At 40.0% G+C, this 20411-nt stretch overlaps 1 protein-coding gene across 3 annotated transcripts; it reads right to left on the reverse strand.

The window, feature by feature from the left end:
- Nucleotides 1–248: 248 nt before the first annotated feature.
- rgl3a (ral guanine nucleotide dissociation stimulator-like 3a) lies at nucleotides 249–19156 on the reverse strand. Of its 3 annotated transcripts, XM_017306398.1 has the most exons (17): nucleotides 18835–19156; nucleotides 17737–18002; nucleotides 11288–11577; nucleotides 7847–7891; nucleotides 7559–7728; nucleotides 7199–7350; nucleotides 6790–7101; nucleotides 6602–6705; nucleotides 6439–6523; nucleotides 3573–3659; nucleotides 3453–3485; nucleotides 3060–3181; nucleotides 2882–2977; nucleotides 2660–2771; nucleotides 2305–2586; nucleotides 1418–1532; nucleotides 249–1104 (listed from the first exon to the last, which is right to left on the reverse strand). In XM_017306398.1, the coding sequence occupies exons 2-17, from the start codon at nucleotides 17926–17928 to the stop codon at nucleotides 950–952; spliced, it is 2352 nt and encodes a 783-aa protein (XP_017161887.1). In that variant the 5' UTR covers nucleotides 17929–18002; nucleotides 18835–19156; the 3' UTR covers nucleotides 249–949. The 3 variants fall into 3 exon arrangements, with proteins under 3 accessions (XP_017161887.1, XP_017161888.1, XP_008407032.1); XM_017306399.1 differs by lacking the exon at nucleotides 18835–19156 and having other exon boundaries at nucleotides 17737–18827; XM_008408810.2 differs by lacking the exons at nucleotides 17737–18002; nucleotides 18835–19156 and adding an exon at nucleotides 12961–13184.
- Between the last annotated feature and the right edge of the window lie 1255 nt (nucleotides 19157–20411).

The raw sequence follows: 20411 nt of genomic DNA on the forward strand, positions 1-20411 counted from the left end.
AAAAAAGAAAACCAAAAACTTTACAGCAAGATGTAAGAGTTTGTTTTCAGTAAATAATTCTTTAACATTTTTTTTTTAAAGTACTATTTCCACTGGGAAATTTTTACTTATAACATAGGGACATTTTCTTGTTACAAGTGAAATAATCTGCCAGTGGAACCAGTATTGTTTCATCCATATTAAGGAATTATTGATTTAAAACAAGCTTCTGTATCTTGCTGAAGTTACTTGTTGATTAGTTTTTGTCTTACTTTAAGTGAACTAATATATTTGCACTAAAAACTAGACCAAAAAAAAAACTTGATATTTTTGTGCTTTTGCAGTGCATTGTGCCACCATTTCTCTGACACATGAATACTGAAGTGTGTTAAATAATTTAAACAGTTAAAATTACATTTTAGATTGTATAAAATATTAAAATTTTCATCTAGAAGACGTGTGCATGTTCATGAGTGACTCTCAGGACAATGTCTCTGGATCCAAGGAGTGTTTTAAATATAAAAACATGCTCTGGTTTTACATTTGATCTATGCGAACTCAGTGAAAGTCAGCAGCTCTTGTTAGGCTTTCAGATTATCTGGGTGAAGCAAAAATGCTTCTGTCGTCATTCAGGAGTTTCCACTGATGAGTCAAACTCAGGACTGCTGAAGATTTCCTCCAGTTGGGGATTCAGATCCCACTACCATCCAATAACAAACACCACTGTAGGAGATGGAGAAATCCAGGATGAGCATCTGGATTGTTCTGGTGTCATCGCTCCCCTCACTGCTGCTGGTAAAGTGAGAGCTGCTCTGAGTTAATCTTCAGTCAGAGTCAGTCAGACACACCGACGGTCTTTGTGGTGATAAACAGAAACGAGGAGGAGCCTCGGATGCATCTCGGTGCTTCTGGCGCCGACGAGGCGATGCGGTCAGTCAATAAATATTCGGCCTGTGCAGAAGCTTGTCGTTCATTTGACGTGCCGGCCCCTGGGCCGAGCGCCGGGGCTGGAGAAGGACCCAAACTGTTTCCCGTGGCTCCTCCAGCGCTGCCGCAGCACAAAGTCGTAGTTGGCCGAGGTGCACATGGCGTAGAAGACGTTGGCGTTGTCGGGAATGTGAAGCTCTGAGGAAAACAAAACGCACGTGAGGAGTTGCTGGGCGTGTTCTGTGCCGTCTAAATTGGACTCAAAAAATCTTCACTGTTTTTTTTTTTTTGGCAGCAAGAACAACAAAAGCAAGAACATTTTGAACAAGACGGGCTTTTTTCTATTTAATTCAATTAAAACAATACTTTTCATACAAGCAGTTTAAAAGTTGTTCAGTTTAGGAGGGAACAGTGGTCCAATAGGAACCAAAACCGCAATACCTGTAATATTAATGATGATCTAAGCAGAAATATTCTAGCTATTCAGACAGATTGAAGTGCAGATGTTTACCTCTTCCATGGTTGAGCAGCTGGTAGAGGCCGAAGTCGCTGCTCCTGAAATCCTCCATGTTGTGTTTCTCTAGAGCTCTCTGGATCACCTGCGGCGTGTGGTCCTGACTGGTCAGCTGCACGGAAAACAGGAAGACTTCTCCAATGTAGTTACTGGACAGCAAACTCAATCCTGACATTAGCTTAATTATCTTAATGTCTAATTTGCAACTACAGAATGAACAAATTAGGAACGCATGATATATCTACACTAATATGTTGGCTGGTGTTAGTTATTTTTCAACATATCGATATCAATCTGGGTTGATATCAATGATCAATATTATTTCAATTGCTGTTTGTTTTTGGAGTGGAGGAGGTGGGTCATGAAATTGATGCAGCAAAGAATTGTGGGAAGTTTAACTGAAGCAGAGAGGCGGTTTCTATTTTAAGGCGTTGAAAGATTAGTCAAATTTATATGCAATGTCTGCAAATATCAGACATTGCATATATGCAGCAATATTAATATCGGATATCAACATCGGCCCAAATTTGTACATTGGTGCAGTTCGAAAATATTGCAATCATTTTTAAATTTTGTTTTTAATGTGCAATATTACATTGTCCACTACTATTACAAGAACAGTAATAAACTTCATTTCATTCTTAATTTGTTATTCATACAGAAAAATTGACAGAAATAAAAAAAGTAAATTCTTCCTTTTATTTTATTCAAGCTGCTCAACAATAATAAATTAATAATAATTTTTAAGTAATTTGAAACAATTTTATTTCATTATTATGAAGTAAATTATAAATCGAGTGGTTCTTGCAACCACAACAGAATAAAAGCAGGAATAGATCATTTTTTTTAACTGAAGCAGATCTCCAGTAGTTTGGCCAACGTACCAGGATGCTCTTGTAGACATTTCCGTTGCTGACGCACTCCACTGTGACCCTGATGATGCACGAGTCTGCGATCTGCTTGTTGTAGAGAGGCAGCACAGCCTGAGGAGAGCAGGCGGACTGCGATGAAGACGACGACAACGATGAGGACTCCGGGCTGAGCGCCAGAGAAGAAGAGGAGAGGTCAGGCTGCGAGGAGCAGCAGGAGGAGCTGGAGAGGCTCGGTGAGGACGAGGAAGACATGGAGAAGTCCTCCGCTACGTTGTGGAGCGAGCCTGGGAGAGACTGAAGCCAAGGGGGAAAACGTTGAGTTTAATGGAGTCCAAGCATTAGTCTGGACACTTTGGGGCTCTTTTACCTTCAGCTTGAGCCGGAAGGGTGAAGGCTGAGGCGTGGAGAGGTCCTCCAGGTCTGAACCACTGGACCCAGACGACGACACGCTGATCTGATCCGAGTGCGATGTTCGCAACCTGCATATAAAAAAAAACAAACAAAAAAAAAGGTTACACTTAAAAAAAAAAAAAACTGACAGCAACCAGTAGCTTGTTTGAGTTTTGACAGCTGATCTTTCAAAACTTACAAAGCGAGCTTATTGGCCAGCAGGCGGCGGCTCCAAGAGTTGGGAGAGTTGGGGCAGGGGTCAACAGGAGGCTCCAAGTCCCGAGACCGCTCGTAGCTATGGAAACAAGAAGACAATATGAGACATGGCAAGGTTTGGTGAAACCTCCATCAAAACCGTTTGGTTTTCCTGGTTTTACCTCTCCTGCTCCGTGAGCAAAGTATGAGCCTGGAGCCAGGCTGTGAGGTCAGAGTTCACCGAGAGGCTGTAGTGGGAGCAGAAAGCCTGCAGCTGTCGGATCTGAGAGAGGATTTCATACTCCTAAAGGAAGCAAAGTTAAAAAACACAGAGTAAGCCATGAAACATATAAAACTGATGATAATAAATCACATTCTGCACACGTCATAAAAAGCCAGAGGTATCCACACTCAAAGTCTGCAGACCCTGAAGTTCTCTTTAGTCAATTTTAATTGAATATATAAATGAAAAGTTTGACTATTATAAAGATCCATCCACTAGGAGTGCTGGGAATCACAATGCTTTCAGCTCGTTCAATCATTCCTATGAAGCGCCACTAGGGGGCAGAACTTACCCGTCTCCGTTTCTCAAAGTTGATGAGGTTCCCCTGTAAAAATTTTTTAAATAACCAAAGTTATAATGGGACCAGACAGCTCTGAATTGGACCATAAAGAAGAGCAGGTAAAGAACCGACCTCCACAGTGTCGGTCAGCGCCGTGTCCAACATGGTGAGGACCGTCAGGTACGTCCCCAGGTACGGCACCACACCACAGCTGAAGCTCTGAGGGGGAAAACAAACACCAAGCATGAAGCACATAGAAAAACAACTAGAAATTTAAAATATTCTGACCTGAGATTTTCATTTCTTCATAAAATAAAAGTATTTTAAACTTGCTACTCTGTCTGAAACATTGAATATGATGCGAAACATTTTCCACAACCACAAGCCTGCAATCATTATAATAAATGCAGGAATCACTTTTTAATTCCTTTATCTTTCTGCTGAACTTGAAAACATTTTCCATTTTCAAGCACAAACAGAGGAGGAGGAAGTTTAAAAGACCAAATCAGCTAAAGGGAAGTGGATCTGATGATTCAGGGAGACAATTAAGGATTTATGTCACACGTTTCTCTACCAGCTGACACATTTATTTTATCTCAGTGGTCAGAACTGAAATTTGGGAAGTGAAAGGCGATTTCAGAGCAAATCGCGGGGTTTCCTTTCACCGTGGGTCTAGACGCAGTCATGATTTACAGCTACGCGCTGCGCTGCTTTCACGATGACTCCTCTCTCGTAGAGAGGGGACAGGAGTCGTGTCAACGCTCGTGAATCAAAGCGAGGCGACAACAAACAAGTGGACGCGTTATATAACCGTTTCCTGCAGGGCTGAGTGGAGCTGGGGATGTGGGAGGGCGCAACATGACCAGTTAAGCTTCAGCCATTGTGCAACATTAGAGGGCTGGTTTTATAAAAACTGGAGTATCCGACTGCAAGAGTCACTGAATACACATCCTTATCGGCTGTTGCTCACAGTAAAAAGAAAAGGTGAAAAGTTATCCAATGTGTGAAACACCTTGAGCAATAAAAAAAAAGTCCACCTGGCAACCAAACAAATAGATGCTATGCGTTGAGGAAAGCTGCAGGTTCAGAGAAATGTCCGCTTGCTCTGCTTTACCCAGGCTGTGCTTGGCGTTAAATAAAACATGCAGGATCTAGACATTTACTTGTTGCCGTCCCAGATTCAGCATCGGCCCTCGTCTTTGCACTGAGACGGTAAATGAAACTCCACAAGTCAGAGCAGTTTCACCCAATTTCTTCCTGTTGTGCTGCTCCTGTCCAGACTGGACTGGTTCTACTGGACGTTTCTTTGCTTTGAACTGGATATTTCTCAGTCACAGTTGGCTCACGGGGTTTCTATAGATGAGTACGCCAAGTTGTAAAAACTTCTGGGATTTTCATTGGGTTTTTTTTAATCAAAACTAACCTGAAAATATATTGAGCATAAGCACTCAGTCATAAGATCTGTACAATTTCAAAACGTCCCAGCATAAAATAAAACTTAAGATGGTGGTTATATTTTCAATCGAAAAGACAGATTAAAACAAACAAAAAAAAAAAAACACCTGTATGATGAAGAGGTGTTTTAAAACCAAAACGAATGTATGCTGCTTCCCTGAAAACAGAGCTGTTGTAAAAGACAGCATCGCTTTCTAAAAATGAGTCTTTTTTTTTCCAAACATAGTAATAAAATTGCCCTCAGATCCTTTTTTTAAGTCCTTCACAGATTATCTTTAGAGAAAAGTAGAGCAAACTTACAGACTGAAGTACAGACTACATCCTGCAGAGTTTTGCTCTAGTAAATGCTTGACCAGCAAAACAAACTATGCAAAAAAAACCAACTATTTTTGGATGAAGATGAGAAGGTGAGGTAGTTACTTTAATACTGTGCAGATTTACATGTACATCTTTAAGATTTTCCTTGAGATCCACCAAGAAATCTACTGGTGGCCGATCCGAGACCAGCGCCAGACTGAACTGATAACACTCTTCAGAGTAGCTGTTGTTACTGAGGGAAAGAAATGCAAAAGTCGGATATTTTCAGCATCAGTGAGACGATTAAAATGAAATCAGAGTGAGCACAGATTTAAGAAGCTATTAAAAAGGAAACCGTTTTCTACAACACATGGCCACGGTTCATTCAGGCTGCACAAGGCCGAGATGGTAACATTTTCAACTTATAACAGGAAAGCTAGAAGTATTACAGCAAAGTCGCTCCATTTTATTAGCCATCAACCTGGATTTTTAAATACTTCAGCCTTTTGGAAACCTCACAGTTAAGGAAAAGATCTACATTCCCAATAGGATGAGCATAGAGACTTCTCGCTTTTGATGCCAGCTTTGCTAAAATTGAAAATCGCCAATATAAGATGCTAAAGGCTGTTTAAAATGCTGTATTATGGCAACCGCTCAACCAACTCAAGATATAAATCATTAACTTTTCACAGCGGGGTCGCTAAAATAAAATCTTTTCAGTGTTATTCTTGTCTTTTCTTTCACTTTGACACTTAAAAAAAAATAAAAATATCAGAATCAACCAAAATCTTTCCAAAAACCAAAACCCAGATGTCAGAAATAAGCATAAAATTGTGATCAGTCAAGCTGATTGATTGTATTTCCTCTTGTTCAAGTGAAAAACATGGGCAGCAAATTCAAAAGCCTTACAAATTCAGCTGTGGTGCTCTGTAGCAAACCAAATCCTTGGCAGGAATCGTTTCTCTTTAAATGGTCAGAATCAGGACTTTCTGCTCCAGTTCCTTGCAAACACAAGCAGTTTTACTTCATCAGAGAAGTTTATGCCGGGTAACTAGAGTGCGACTTTTCAGTGGTTGTCATAATTGTCAGATAAGGGTTCTCTGATAAATGAAACATCAGGGGAAAAGGGATTCATTTCAGGAATATACGAGATTCGTTCTTCATTTTTATCCCATGTTATTTGAGAGTGGAGCTCACTTATAATTTGATGTTTCAATCATGTAGGTGGACGGAAAAACATGTTTACCTCAACTAGAATCTCTCCGTTTGTGAGGACGCAGTTCTCGTCGGGAAACGTCTCACACAGGTGATCAAAGACGGTCGTGCTTTCCCTAAAAGACATTCAATTCATAGGTCAGTCCAGATTCTCGGAGACATAATCCTGACGCTTTCTGAAAACATCAGCACACCTGCTCACGGCGGCCCAGGTCCTCTTGAGGCGGTACACGGCGTTGGACTGCAGGGCGGACAGGATGGCTTTCAAAGACGAGAAGTTCTTCAGCTGTCTGCATTCCTGCGAAGAAACAACGCTGCTCACTCTGCAGGTCCACGTAAACATTTGTTGTTGAACTTTGCGGCAATTTGTCTGGATCCTGACCTGTGCGACGGCGATCCACCACTCGATGACGCGCGCCCTGTGAACCGGACTGGCGTGCGAGCTGCTAGGCGAGCCGGGTGCCGAAGACGGGTACAGAAAGGTGGAGGTCGAGGATGGGGACAAGACGGGGGAGGAAGTGTATGGGTTGGGTGAGGATGGGCAGAGAAGGGAAGTGATGACACGGTTGGTCACTGCGTTGAACTGGGAAATGGTGGCTCGGACCGTTGGCGCCAGATTACGGTTTTCCTTCTTGTCGCGCTGCGACCAGATGCAGCCCAGGCAGTGGAACGGCTCCACTTTCATGAACAGCTCCTGCAGGATTGGTGGGGACATTAAGGAGAAGTCGTAAGAGATGAATCCATCAACTAAACTCCACCAAAAACTGTGGATTTGTGTGCATGTTACATACGGCGTCCAATCTGGTGAGCTGCTCCGCTACTTCTCTAACTGGGAAGTCCAGGAAGTTGTGTTTGTCTGGTTTAGAGGACATTTCTCCTCCATCGCTGAGACTGGAGTGCTGCAGAGACGCACTGAGCTGTTCCGACACGGAGCGGCTGCAATCTGTCAAAACACAACGTGAATGAGAGAAATGAATGATCAGCAGATCGCTACAGGGCCTCGCAGAACCTACTCCTTAGTCTTGTCTGAATTTTGTCGCTTTGCAACCACAAACCTCTGTGTATTTATTAGGATTTTGTGAGATAGATCGACACAAAGTTGAGTTGAAAGTGAAGCTCAAAGACTGATAGTTTTTTTGTTTTTTTTGCACCTTGTTCTTGGAGTCTCTTGAGCAAAGCCTCAGCAGTCTGAAGCAAACGTCTGAAGCAGAGTCGATGGCGCAGGCGGGAACACAGCAGCCTCAGGGCCTGGTACTGAGGCGGCTCCTGGAAGTCAGCGCTGTGTTCCTCCAACCACAGCCGGACCACCGGGAGAGCGGGACTGAAGAGCAGCAGAGGGAGGAAGAAAACACGTAAAGCTTAGAAATTAAGTCACAGCTGCTTGTTTTGTGCAGGTGAAGCTCTGATGCTGAAGCCATGATAGCTGAGACTGAACTCACCTTTGCAGACTGACCGCGTTGTCCAAGTTGGCAAGCGCTTCGTCTCTAAAGGGAAAGGGAAACGGTACCACTTATCAGCTGGACTATAAATCAACACATCATCAGATAAAAGAAAAAAAAAAAAAAAAAAAAAAAACACATGGCAGCTAAGTGGTGACAGAAATCATCCTGTAAACAATGGAGACTGCTCCAGCTGAACGGCCAGACTGTCCATCCTGTGGAAATGTCCTGCAACACTCCGCCGTCCCCACAGAGACGTTGGCCTTGGCACAGAGAGTAAACAGAGACCCGTCTTCCTCTGGGATTTATAACCCTGCTGTAAAACATAGGTGCGGTAAAACTAACGTATCGCTCCGCGTTGTCTGCTTCACAGAAACCGAACTGCAGTTTTACAACAAGAGCCTGATGATTATGGTTTTGATATGTGATTGAAAACGATTTAAAAACCGACAGACATGGAGCAACGCTCAAGTCGCTGATAAATTATAGCTTATGGGAAACTACAGAATAGTATTTGGTGGCAATCAGACGATCACAAACACTCATGATGAACTTTGCCATTTTATTGATGTTTATCAACCACTTTTGTACAGACTCAAATTTATAGCTACACAACTAATATTTAGATAAGAACCCCTTAGCAAGTTGCTTCAACAAGTTCTTGGCCACATTTTGGAGTGGGTTGATTTAATTTTCTTCTTAAAAGGTCTGAAGAGATCAATAAAACGTATTAGTTCACAAGCTTTGAGCAGGTGTTTGAGGTCAGGGACATTTCAGGTTCGGACTCTGGTGGATGAACCATGTGAGAAAGAGACGCCTCCTGTTCCTTGAACCACTCTGTCACAATTAGAGACGTCGGCTTGGGATATAAACCTGGTAATTTACTGAGGTAGTCGGCTGACCTCATCATGGACCTGACCAACAACAGCAGCCCTAGATCACAGCTCAAGCTTATACAGTAGAAATGCTCTTTCACTATTAAAAACAGCCCTGAGTTCTGTTATTTCTCCTTTATTTGCTTTCACCAAACATTTTAATGACCACCAGTCACAATTTCTTTTAGAATTCTCCACTTCACTTCCAGTTTTTAATAAAGCCTTGGTCAGTTTTTCACCAAATTTTAGCAGATCTTGCAACTCATTAAATGATTTTTATTTTCTGTTTGATGGCAACTTTTTGACCCTTCTTAACACAGACTTGGTTAGACAAGTTGAAAGAAAACCCATCCATGAGGGAATTACCCAGTAGGAGGATCTGACCCGTTTATAACCCAGTTAGATCCAAACGGCAACATTTTTTCACCAAAACCACTATGGATGTTTGTTTAGGATCGTCCTCTCATTGAAACACCAACCCAATGTGTGAAATGAAATCCAACTGGGCATAATCTATCATAATCCATAAGATGTAGGAAGACCAGTGAAGCTGGTTTCAAAAGACCACGACTGACCTAGAAAGACACGCCTGACCTAAAATGGACTCCCTTCAAGCACAAATGACTGAGGATTTAAAACCCAAGACCACTGGACCCATTGTCAAGCATGGCAGTAGCTGCATCATGATGAGGGCCAATTTCACCGCCTATGCTTTGAAAATTCTTTTTTATAAAAACCAGGTTCCACGACTAAATTCTTAAACTTAACTTCTATCAGCAGCTATTCTGTTGAAATTTGAACAAAGTTGTTAAGCAACTCCAAAAAAAAGTGTAAATCCATCTTTAAGAGTTCACAATTATAATAAAATTGACACCAATGATGAGTAAGCAGCAGAGTTGTATAATCTAATGACAGAAATGGAACGTCCTGTATTGAATCCTGTTGGGATGACACCTTTTCCAGTTTGCCCCGACCTCCTTGTCCACTGAAGCTTACAGGAAGCCTGCCGCCACCAGCACAGCTCCGATGAGGGCGGCTGTCTGACGAATAACAAATCCATCAGTGCGCCAATTAAAGCAAGCAGCTGTTTTAAGACGTGAGGCAGCGTAGCGAAGGTCTTTTAGGAGTTGTTTCAGGACAAAATGTGCTAAAACGTACGACGCTCTTTCTAAGACATTCCAGCAGGGAGAGAGAAAAAAATAAATAAAAATCTAACCAGGTACGCCGCTGGGCGTGGAGGGTCTAGAGGGTGTAGTCGTGAAGCGCTCACAATGCAACAAAGCTTAGGAAGCTTTGTTTACCACGTGACGATAAAACCTGCTATAGAAACAAGCAGAGATTTGTTCTGAGAGCAGCTGATGGGACGCGAGGAAGCTGTTAAAGCTGCTGTCTGTGTTGAAAACTGATATGTGCGTCTGGCCGGTCGTAAACCCATTTGACGCAGACGCCGCGCTAACGCTTGACGGCAGTGACGTCCTTCCTAAAAATTAGGACAAGCTGGGAAAAATAAATCAATGTCAGAAAAGTTTGAAAGCAAGTACAGTGAACATCTCTGCGTCACAGCTCCAGATGAGAGGAGGTCCTGTTATGGCACAACTTTTTCTTTTTAAGAATTGTACATTTATGGGGAATCTTTTGAAATAAAACATAATTCTCCAGATGGAAACACCAAGAAATCTTACTCATTTTATTCCTGGTTAAACTATAAAATATTAAAATCTGCCAAGATCGATTTAGACATTATGAAGCCTTAAGAAAAATAAATAAATAAAAGACACAAAGGAAAGAAAAACACAAGGAATTATAAATGAAAGCACAACTAAGGAAGAGCGCAATTAAAGAAGGAAAGACTGGACACCAGGAAGGAAGGGAGGATGCAAGAAAAGAAAAGTGAGGAAGGCCGGTACAAGACATGGGAGGCATCGGCGTGTGCAGCACTGTATCGTTTATTGTTGTCAATGAATTTCAATTAATGATGCCAAAACAAAACTGACAATATTTTACAGAACTCTTAGTTTTGTCTCTATAATTTGTTCCACAAATATCGGCGAATTTGAAAATATTGAATGCAACTAGTGGGACGTTTAAACCCTGCTTCTTTAAGTAAGTGGTGTGATAAAATTCTAACTCTACATCACCTTCTTCTAAGAGATATTATTCAAGAAAATAAGACTAAAAGGAAGAAAAAAATGATAAAAGCAGGGATGAACGTTAACAATGGAAGGACAGAAGAAAGCGAAGGTGGAAAGCTGAACAACCTTCGAACAATTGAGTTGGGGAATAAAGCCTTAAGCTGATTTTTTTTTCTTCTCATCAGTACGCTAGAAAAATAGTCTGATCAAATTTCATGCTTTTCCAGACAGCTTACGAACGAATTGTTATTCACAAACAATGTAGGATTGCAGAAAATGTCAAACTATTGTTTTTTCCTTCCCTCCTGCACACTGAATGTTTTCTGTTAAACAGATCAGTCTAAATCAAGCAGCAACAATGAGCTCATATGGCGGCTGGGAGAGCGGCTGACTGGGTCCTCATGACTTCTGTTGGCGCCCGCCCACAGACTCACCTCTGAAACAGCAGCTCGATGAAGGCGCCGGTGGAGGTGAAGGCCCGGTACATGGACAGGAACACCCGGATGAAGTCGGGCTCCCGGTGCTCCGCGTCCAGCAGGTGGGACACCAGGCGCTCCAAGGTGGCGGCCTTCAGCCTGCGAACCTTCACCGTGTGGTACTGGACGCAGCCGAAGGCCGACGAGAGGTCAGGGGAGTCCGAGCCCGGCGGGGCGGGCTCCCTTCGAAGGGTGATCCCGAAAATGGCCCCGTCCTCCTCCTCCTCGCCCCACTCCTGCACTGGTTCCTGCAGCAAAGCAAAAAAAATAAATAAATAAAATGAGTCAACACAAACACTGAGGGAAAATTTGCACAAAATAAAAACAATTTCCATAAACGTGGAGCTGCTTTAGAGTTGTACTCGGAATTCGGGTGAAACTGTACATGGATGGTTTTCATTCTTAACCTTCCTTGACGCAGCTTTTAAGTGCAACAAGACGACAGAAACTGCAAAGTAACCAATGACTCAACAGCTCATTGACGCCGCTTGTGTTTTTAAAACACGGAGACCGTTAGATTCCTCCATGTTAGGATTGGTTCATTTCCTCTGAATCGGTTCAATTAAACGGGGCACTGCATCAGGCACAGCCTCACCTTACACCACATGGACTGGACATTTTATCCCAATATTTGATCAAATGCATTGAAATTAAGTGTTCCAGAATTCTCCACAGGCTTTTTGACAATAAATCTCCAAATGCATATCGTCAGGAGCCTTACAAACACAAATACTGTTTAAAAATAAAACTTGCACAAACTGTACTTCAATATATCCGTTACACTAAATGTAAAAAGAAGGTTAGACAGGACCACAATTAAAACTTTGGGACAAAATGCAAAGCAGCAATGTTTTCTGGTGAAACATTATTTAGTCACCACTTTTCAACCATGTTACATAATCCTACCACCACCAAAATGGTGGTGGTAGGATTATGCTGTGGGGATGTATTGAGAGGGAACCCCTAAAAAAGACAATTAGCTTTAAGTGACTGTAGAAAATCTCCATGTTGATTAATTGCATAAAAATTCACAAAAAATGTACTGAAGTGATTCTGTGGCTGCTATGTGAGACTCCACATTATCTATTTCAAAGCTGAGGCTAAACCTATTACAATGCGACACATTGAGTACTTTTTCCTCGTCTTTTTGCCATTTTAGATTGGTGGCTTTAAAACACATCTACAAATAATCTCCAGTGAGATAAGTTGATATTTATATGACCCCCAATCATCAATAATATACACTATCAGGTAATATTTTCTAACAAATATTGACTAAATAAAACGTAAGGACCATAAAATGAAATAATTCAACTGAAAACAATAAGCTTTCCTGGCTTCGTATGAGCACTGGTTGGCAACATGTTGCTGTACATGAAGTCTTATTTTGGCACACACGTAATAGAGAAGCAAAGTATGCAACAAGTTGCAACCAGAGCGTTAAGCACGGCGGTGCAGTGATTTATAACCCTGTTAAGTTAATGCAAGCGTTTGTCAGCACGTCAACAGAAACACTCAGGTTCACACGAAGCGACGTGCGCACCACGAAAAACAGCATTAAAAAAAAAACACAATAAAGATTCCTGGTTTGCGGGCTTAAAGGTCAAACAACTAAAGTTAAATTTACATACCATCGATAACTGCCATTTTCCCATGTTTTGACAGGAGATGCGGTGAATAAATCCTTCTTAGTTTTACTCCTGAATCTCAACGTAAACTGCGGGTAGTTAGGAAAAGAGCCGCTTTACTCGACTTTGAAGTAAACTTAAAACATCCATGTTATCAAAACTAACAAAAAATAAATCAACGGGTTCAACTCTTCGTAAAGCAGTGGGATACTGAGGAGGAAGAAGTCTGACAACGTTTAGTATGAGGTGGGCGGAGCCAGGAAGCAGGTGTGGGCGGGGCCAGTGCAGGCTGACCAATAAGCGGTTAGGAGCAGACGACAGCAGGTGTGCTGATGTTGACACTGAAGATACTGGCATTGTTTGGAGGACTATTATTATACTGATAGAAAACTGATAATAGTAGTTGAACTACCAGGAATAACGGTGTAAATCCCCTCAGTTGCTGAAACGTCAGTTTTAAATGAGGAATAAAGCAAAACCTATCAATTCATTCAACTTTTAAAATAAAGGGAAAACCTATTTCACTGTTATATAACACACTGTTCAGTAGCTACTCTATGCTCAAAAACAAAAAAAAATAAAAGCTCTGGGAAAAAAAACAGGAGAGCCGCAAGAAAAATCACAAATTTGAAGAAAAATAAGAGAAAAAAGCAGCTTTGGTTCTGCTAGTGGTCAAGGGGACACTCAGACTTGTGCCCCCAATATCAGGAATGGGGATATGATAAGAGAGCTTGGTCCAGAACAGCGCAGTCCTCAGTAAAACCACTGAGCCTGAAGGGCAAGTAGAGAGATTTCATTACATATAAAATCACAGGTTCCAACTTGAATATGTCCTGTAAAACCTATGTGAAAATCTTCATTAAAACCAGAAAAGAAACAAAATTAACTCAACAATTCTTTCGTTTGCGCATTTATTGTCTTCCATTTTCAACTTACAAACTATGTAATTTATATTAGAATTTACTAAACTAAATTAGAACCAGATTTTTTTTTTTTTTTTAAATGGGACAAACATTTTTTTTTAATAAAATATAAAAGCAGGGCCGAGGGGAGCTCAGAATAGAGTCAAGACTTTTCTGCATTAACGTCAGTCAGTTTAGGTGAGTCTGGCATGTGGTGATGAGGACACGTTCTAGGCGTGAACCAAAACTTACTGAAAATTAGGACAAAAAAATAATTATCATACACTCTGTGCATCCACAGCAATTACTATATTAAACATTTGATTGACTGCATTAAATTCAGCTGTTATGATGTTATGATGTGAATTCCCCACTTCCCCAAGTCTTACAGTGAAAACTAGAAGCAAAACAAAGTAACGACTTCCTTTATGAAAAATAGTTTTACACATTCTCTACTTCCACATTTTATTCCATTTACTAAAAAAGAAACCAATGGCAAAAAGTGCTTACTCCAACAACGGCTTGCGGGATGTCTGCTGGACATAAGCACAGCGTCATCCTCCTGCTGAGGTATATAGATACCTATCCTGTCACTGGAAATGGGAAGTGTGGCGATTAACTTTGTTTACAAGCTAAAATCATTCAGCTGGGTTTCTATGATGCATCTAGTGGACTGTAAATCATGCGCATAGATTTTACAACAGCGGTGACAAACACTCTCATTGGTTTGCTGTATTCTTATTGATTGGTATTGATTCCGTTCGTTGAATTGTCTTTGGATCAGTCGTTAAACTTTCAACTTTCCAAGAATAAAAAGAACTTTCATTGTTTTCATGCCAAGACAATAAATAGTCATTTAAACCCAGGAACAAAACCTAAAGAGACAAAATATAACAGATTTTAAACTTTAAAGTTATTTAAAACATTAAGGCTTGATATTTATACCATAGTAAGCAACTTCAAACCGTATCCCAGAAGTGACAGATTTCACTTACTCTTGCATTTTGTGAATTTGTCCAACTATCTCTTTTATATTGTGTATAGTGTTAATTTTAACTTCACCAGCCGCTGGGAGAGAGTTTAGACTGCAGTTGACATGTTAGAAAGTTATTCATTCATACATGCATTTTATTAACCTTTTACCATCAACACGGTTGTTTTAAAAATCATTTCCCATAGAGATCTTAGTTTCACTTGTTAATTTGCGAAAACTTAAAAGATATATATATATATATATATATATATATATATATATATAATCAACATACAAGTAGAAAGCTAAATAATACTGACATTTGATGACTGAATCAAAAAGCAAAACAAAAACAATTTCACCTTAAAAAAATATTTGACTCAAAACTGGACCTACAACTTTTGTTACAGGTACTTAAAGTATTATTTATGTCTAACAATCAGGAGAGAGATGATTCATAGAAAGAAATAAAATATAAATGATGATTAATCAAATGCATCAAAGAAGTTGACTGTGGGCCAACAGTCAGGTGAGAAAGAAAACTAATAAAAATAGAAAGATGCCAGAGTTTTGTTGACATTCCTGCCTGTCACCTTAGGAAGTCAAGAGAAAGTACCACGTCAAACAGGTCGGTTCTGATTCTAAAAATACTCGTATGACACACCCCGGACGGCATCATGGGAAAACCTCTACATTTAGTGCCTTTTATTACATTGTAAACACTTGCGTCACAGATTTGTGGACGTACTCGTGATAAAAGCAAATCTCTGTACAGCATCAGCAGAACTTTAATCGGGGTCAGGATTCTGCTGCTCATTAAGTCAAAAGATGAATAACGAGCGTTTTGTTTGTCTAATGAGTTTCTGTCTCTCACGTTTCTCTAGCCTCAGCGATTCACAAAGGCCAAACAAAAGAGTGGCAGGAGAGACATCAATTAGTTCAAATTAGACACATGAAAGGTTGATGTGGTGGCGGGCCAAGAAGCCAGAGCACGACTGCGGAAAAACATCAAACTCTTTCCGCCTCTGCTTGATGATCAGGACCGTTCGTTTCTGAAGAATAACTTTTCAAAAACCAAAGAAATATTGACCGATTTCAGAGAGAAGAGCCTTGTCAGTAGAGCAACACAAGCTATCCCCGCTGAGCCAAACTCTCCCCTCATCATTTTTACTGTCTGCTCTCAGGTACATGCTAAGAAAGTGCAGTACCAAAAGATAACAATGTTCCTTTGTCCCCGGTAGTGTCAGAGTCGTCAATAATTTGACCTCATAGGATCGACTGCAGTAGTCCATGTTTGAATCCTGGTCGTGTCATAAATGTGCTGGTTATTTTTTTGTATTTAATTTTTTTTCTTCATTATAACATTCATCTTGAGGCCAAACTGGTTAAAGTTTTCAAAATAATAATAATAATAATAATAATAATAATAATAATAATAATAATAATAATAATAATAATAATAATAATGTATATATGTTTTTTTTTTTTAAATCAGTATTTCCTTCAGCTAAAACAAAACAGCAATCTATCTTCCTGGAAAATCTTCTACATTGTGTTTCCTTATTCGTTTTCTGAAACTATATGAAATGATGCAATAATGGAAGTCCCAAGACAAAAAAAAAAAGAGAAAGAATTTGCATTACAAACCGTCTTGTTCCCTGTAATAACCCAGGATAAAATCAAAAACATTTTTATTCTATTTTATGTTAAACTTGTAAAGAACATTTATTACACTTTTCTTTCACCTTGACTAATTTTTACATTTGGTACAAAATATAAAAACTGGCAGCCTTTTTGGTACAACACTTTATTTGTGCCAACTACACATCAGTTCAGACATTTGATTTACCGTCATTTTCCCTTCTAGTCTAGTCAGACTCTACTGAAAGGAGATATGACTATGCCTCCAATAACGCTACACAATATGAGGAAAAGTTAAAAGAGATACTATTGCAAGTAAGTCACATTTTCCAGACCCAACTAGTCCAGAGTATCGTGCCTGGAAAACCTCAAACGAGAGGCATCCTTCTTATATTCCCAAACTGGAGCCTTTAGATGTTGAGGGACAAGAACCATGGCCTCAAGGATCCGTCTCCCATTCCAGCTGGTTCACCCTTCTGTGGTGCACGCTAAAGCTCAATCTTTAAATTTGCCAACCTTTAAGAATGATATTATCTGCTAAAATCAGTGATGAAATCCTGAGGTTCCCAAGCAATCCTTTCTCCTTTCCACCAGATCCTCTCCATGAAGAGCTCCAGGTGCAGCTTTGGCAGAAGCCAACCTGCACTGGGAACAAGTTGGCTTTTTGTGGATACAGCTCTTGGATTTGGCATAAATGGACCTAATTACCATTTAAAGCTCCCCTGCTGTCCAATACTCCAGCTATACCTCCTCAAAAACAACCTTGAGCTTTCTCCAAATCCACAAAACACACAACCAAACTCATGACCCCCTCAGTCTGTCCACAGCGGTAAAGATCTGGGTCACTGATCCTTCTGGATAAGAAGTTCAGTTATTGGTATGTCACTTTGTCCCTTGCTAGCGACACAAACTGGTGTTTCTATGAAGTCCAAAATGGCAAGAACCAGTCAAGTTTTAATAACCAGATTCTTAAATAATGACATTCACATCAGCCTTGCTCAATTCGTTTTAATTGAACTCCGGTCCGTTTGTCTAGAGACCGTCTGGTTCGTTTGGGGAGATGAGAATGTATAATTGATATCTGATATGGATCGTAAAGGCGAACTCTGGTCCACCTAAAAACTGAGGTCTCAACTGCAGGTTAGGGGAAAAGATGTGTTGATACTTTGCCTTTATTGAACTATTCCCCATACAAAGCATCCAAATCAAGAAGCCAGCCATAATGCGCTGCTTTCAAAGGAGACCATCTTTATCCAGCCTTACCTCATGTTGTCCCTCCGTGTCTAGCAGATGGAAGCTCCTGAGCCACACTCCGGGCTCCGTGTCCATGTGGATGCCCCCGCAGTGATTGGACCTGAGCCACAGCAGCCTCTTCATCCAGCCCACCCTGCTGAGGCTTCGCTGATGACCACAGGCTTCATCATCGCCTCCGCACAAAGGAAGAGTGGTCCTCATTTCCCGGTTTGAGTCGGTCACGCTCACAGGCCCACACACCTCTCACGAGAGATCTCCCACACCTGCTGCCTCATCTGTGTTTGGGAGGAAAGCGTGAAAACGCGTATATTCATCTTATTTCAGTCTGTCAGAGTGATATCAGAGTCTGCAGGTATTTAAAAACAGCCACATATTTAACTATGATCTGCTCTTAGGCGGAAAACATGCTAGTGAATGAGCCAACGTCTGAAATGTCAGCCTAAAATCATTGGAACCCATCACTGCTCACCAACCAGAGAGCCATTTTATATTATATCACTTATAACAAGGCAGTTTTGCCTGGTTATGCAAGTGAAATAATCTTCCAATGGAACTAGTACTTCTTCATCAATATTAAGGATTTATTTACTTAAAATAAGCTCCTATATTTTGCTAAAAGGTTACTTGTAAGTTAGTTTTGTCTTATATGAAGTGTGTTACGATATCTGCACTAGGAACTAGACATACTTGGTAAGATTTTGTGGATTTTGCGGCGTATCAGAGTAAATTTGAATCTAAATAAAAATAAATGCCTGAAACATGTCAATAAAGAATCTGTATAAAGTTCCCCTTTTCACATGGTAAAACAAATAAATCACCTTTTTAATTATATTCTAATTTATACATTAGGTTATATTCAGTTTTTGTGCACTAATTACAAAAACAGTGCAAGTAATGGCCACTTAATCCAAGCTCTTGAGTACTACGGCAGTCATCAAAAATCATTTTCAGTACCAGCTATGGCAGATATAATGCATAAATAACATTGAGGTATTTCATAAGGTGCATAATTACAAAAATAAAATAAATTAAAAAAAAAAACCAGAATAAATCTGAGCACAAAGATGGCAGATACAGAAAAACACAGAAAACATGCATTTACTTAACTCTATCCCGGCTCGTTTTGCCTGTCTGTCCACGTTCGGGGCTGCGTGTCTCCAGCCACAGCATTCACGCAGAAATGAATGCGTGGAGGAAAAGAACCTGGCATTTATCTCTGAGGGCTGATTGTTCTCTGAGTCAGTGGGTGGATGATGCCCTGCGCATGAGTCTGTGCTAAAGGCCTCCTCTTTGTTTAGCTGCAGCCTACTCTGTTATGTGTAAAATTGCTGTTTTATAAAATCAAATCATTCCGGCTCAATGCTCTGCTCATGAAAACAATGCACAAACTCGCTGCCCTGATTTTCACTTCAGTCGTGCGTAAAAAAAAAAAAAAAAAAAAAAAAAAGGCACGAGACTGTACGTAAGTACGACGATTCTTTCGATGAAGGAATGCGCAAAAAACCAAAACAAAAAATTAGAAATACTTTTATTTTACTCTGAATAGAGTCGAAAACAGCGACATCGCGGTTTTAAATAAAGTTACACCTGACGCAGTGACGGACAGGTGCGTCTCGATGACAACTCACTCAGTCAGAGCTTTTAGGCTGAAACCCGAACAGACATGTCTAAAAACCTGTTTGCGAGCCATTTCGATGAAGCAGCACACACACACAAACACACACCACGTTTCAAACCGTGCGACTGAAAGGTCGGGAACTCTTCCTAATACTGATTGGCTGATGAGAAACAGCATGAGGTCATACGTAACCTTCACCGTGGATGGATGGACGCCCTGTCAAAGATGTGACTGTTTTGGATAACAGGTGTATCTCAATAAATGGGAATATCATCAAAACTTTTTATTTTAGGAATTTAGTTTATAACGTGAAACCTAAAAAAAAAAAAAAAACTTTATTCGCTAAGGTCTGCAAATAATGAAAAGTCAAAGTCTACTTTCTCAGAAATTAATAATATTGCGTAGGACCAATCATTTAAAAACAATATTTAAGGTCTACGCCATATTGGAAATACTGACGAGGCGCAAAGTCTTTGTCCAAGCAAGAAGGAAAGCAGAGAAAGCAACGTTTGGGGAAGATTCATTTTTTAAAATTAAAATTACTGTGATAATTTATCCTTTACTGATATCCTCGTTTATTTTTATGCACTTGTGCCGTTTATATTTTGAATATTTAATTTAGTTTTTTTAAGGGTGAATCTTTGTTTTTTCTCATTAGTGTAAAAAGCGGCATAATTAAACAAATACATTCATAAAATAAATATGTGATCATTTAAATAATGTCGGAACAATAATACATTCAAATGTCCAATTAAATTACAAAACACATTTTAAAAATGAACTTGGCAAACATTTAAGTAGGAGCTGTACTTATTATGATATGAATACATATCTCACTGTTCTGGGCAGTTCTTTCCTGTTAGGTGAAAAAAACTTCAATTTCAAAACATCAATTGATGATTAAATAAATATTCATACATGTGATGTTAATAGGGATTGGAGATGTAAACATTACATAAACATTCATGAATAATCATTTGAAAGTTAAAACATAAATAACTGAATGTGCAAATATTTGATCAAAATTTGACTTAATTATGTGTTGAAAGCGTAAATCAGTAAGTGT

This window comes from Poecilia reticulata, linkage group LG1 (assembly GCF_000633615.1).
Source record: "Poecilia reticulata strain Guanapo linkage group LG1, Guppy_female_1.0+MT, whole genome shotgun sequence".
Taxonomy (NCBI): domain Eukaryota; kingdom Metazoa; phylum Chordata; class Actinopteri; order Cyprinodontiformes; family Poeciliidae; genus Poecilia; species Poecilia reticulata.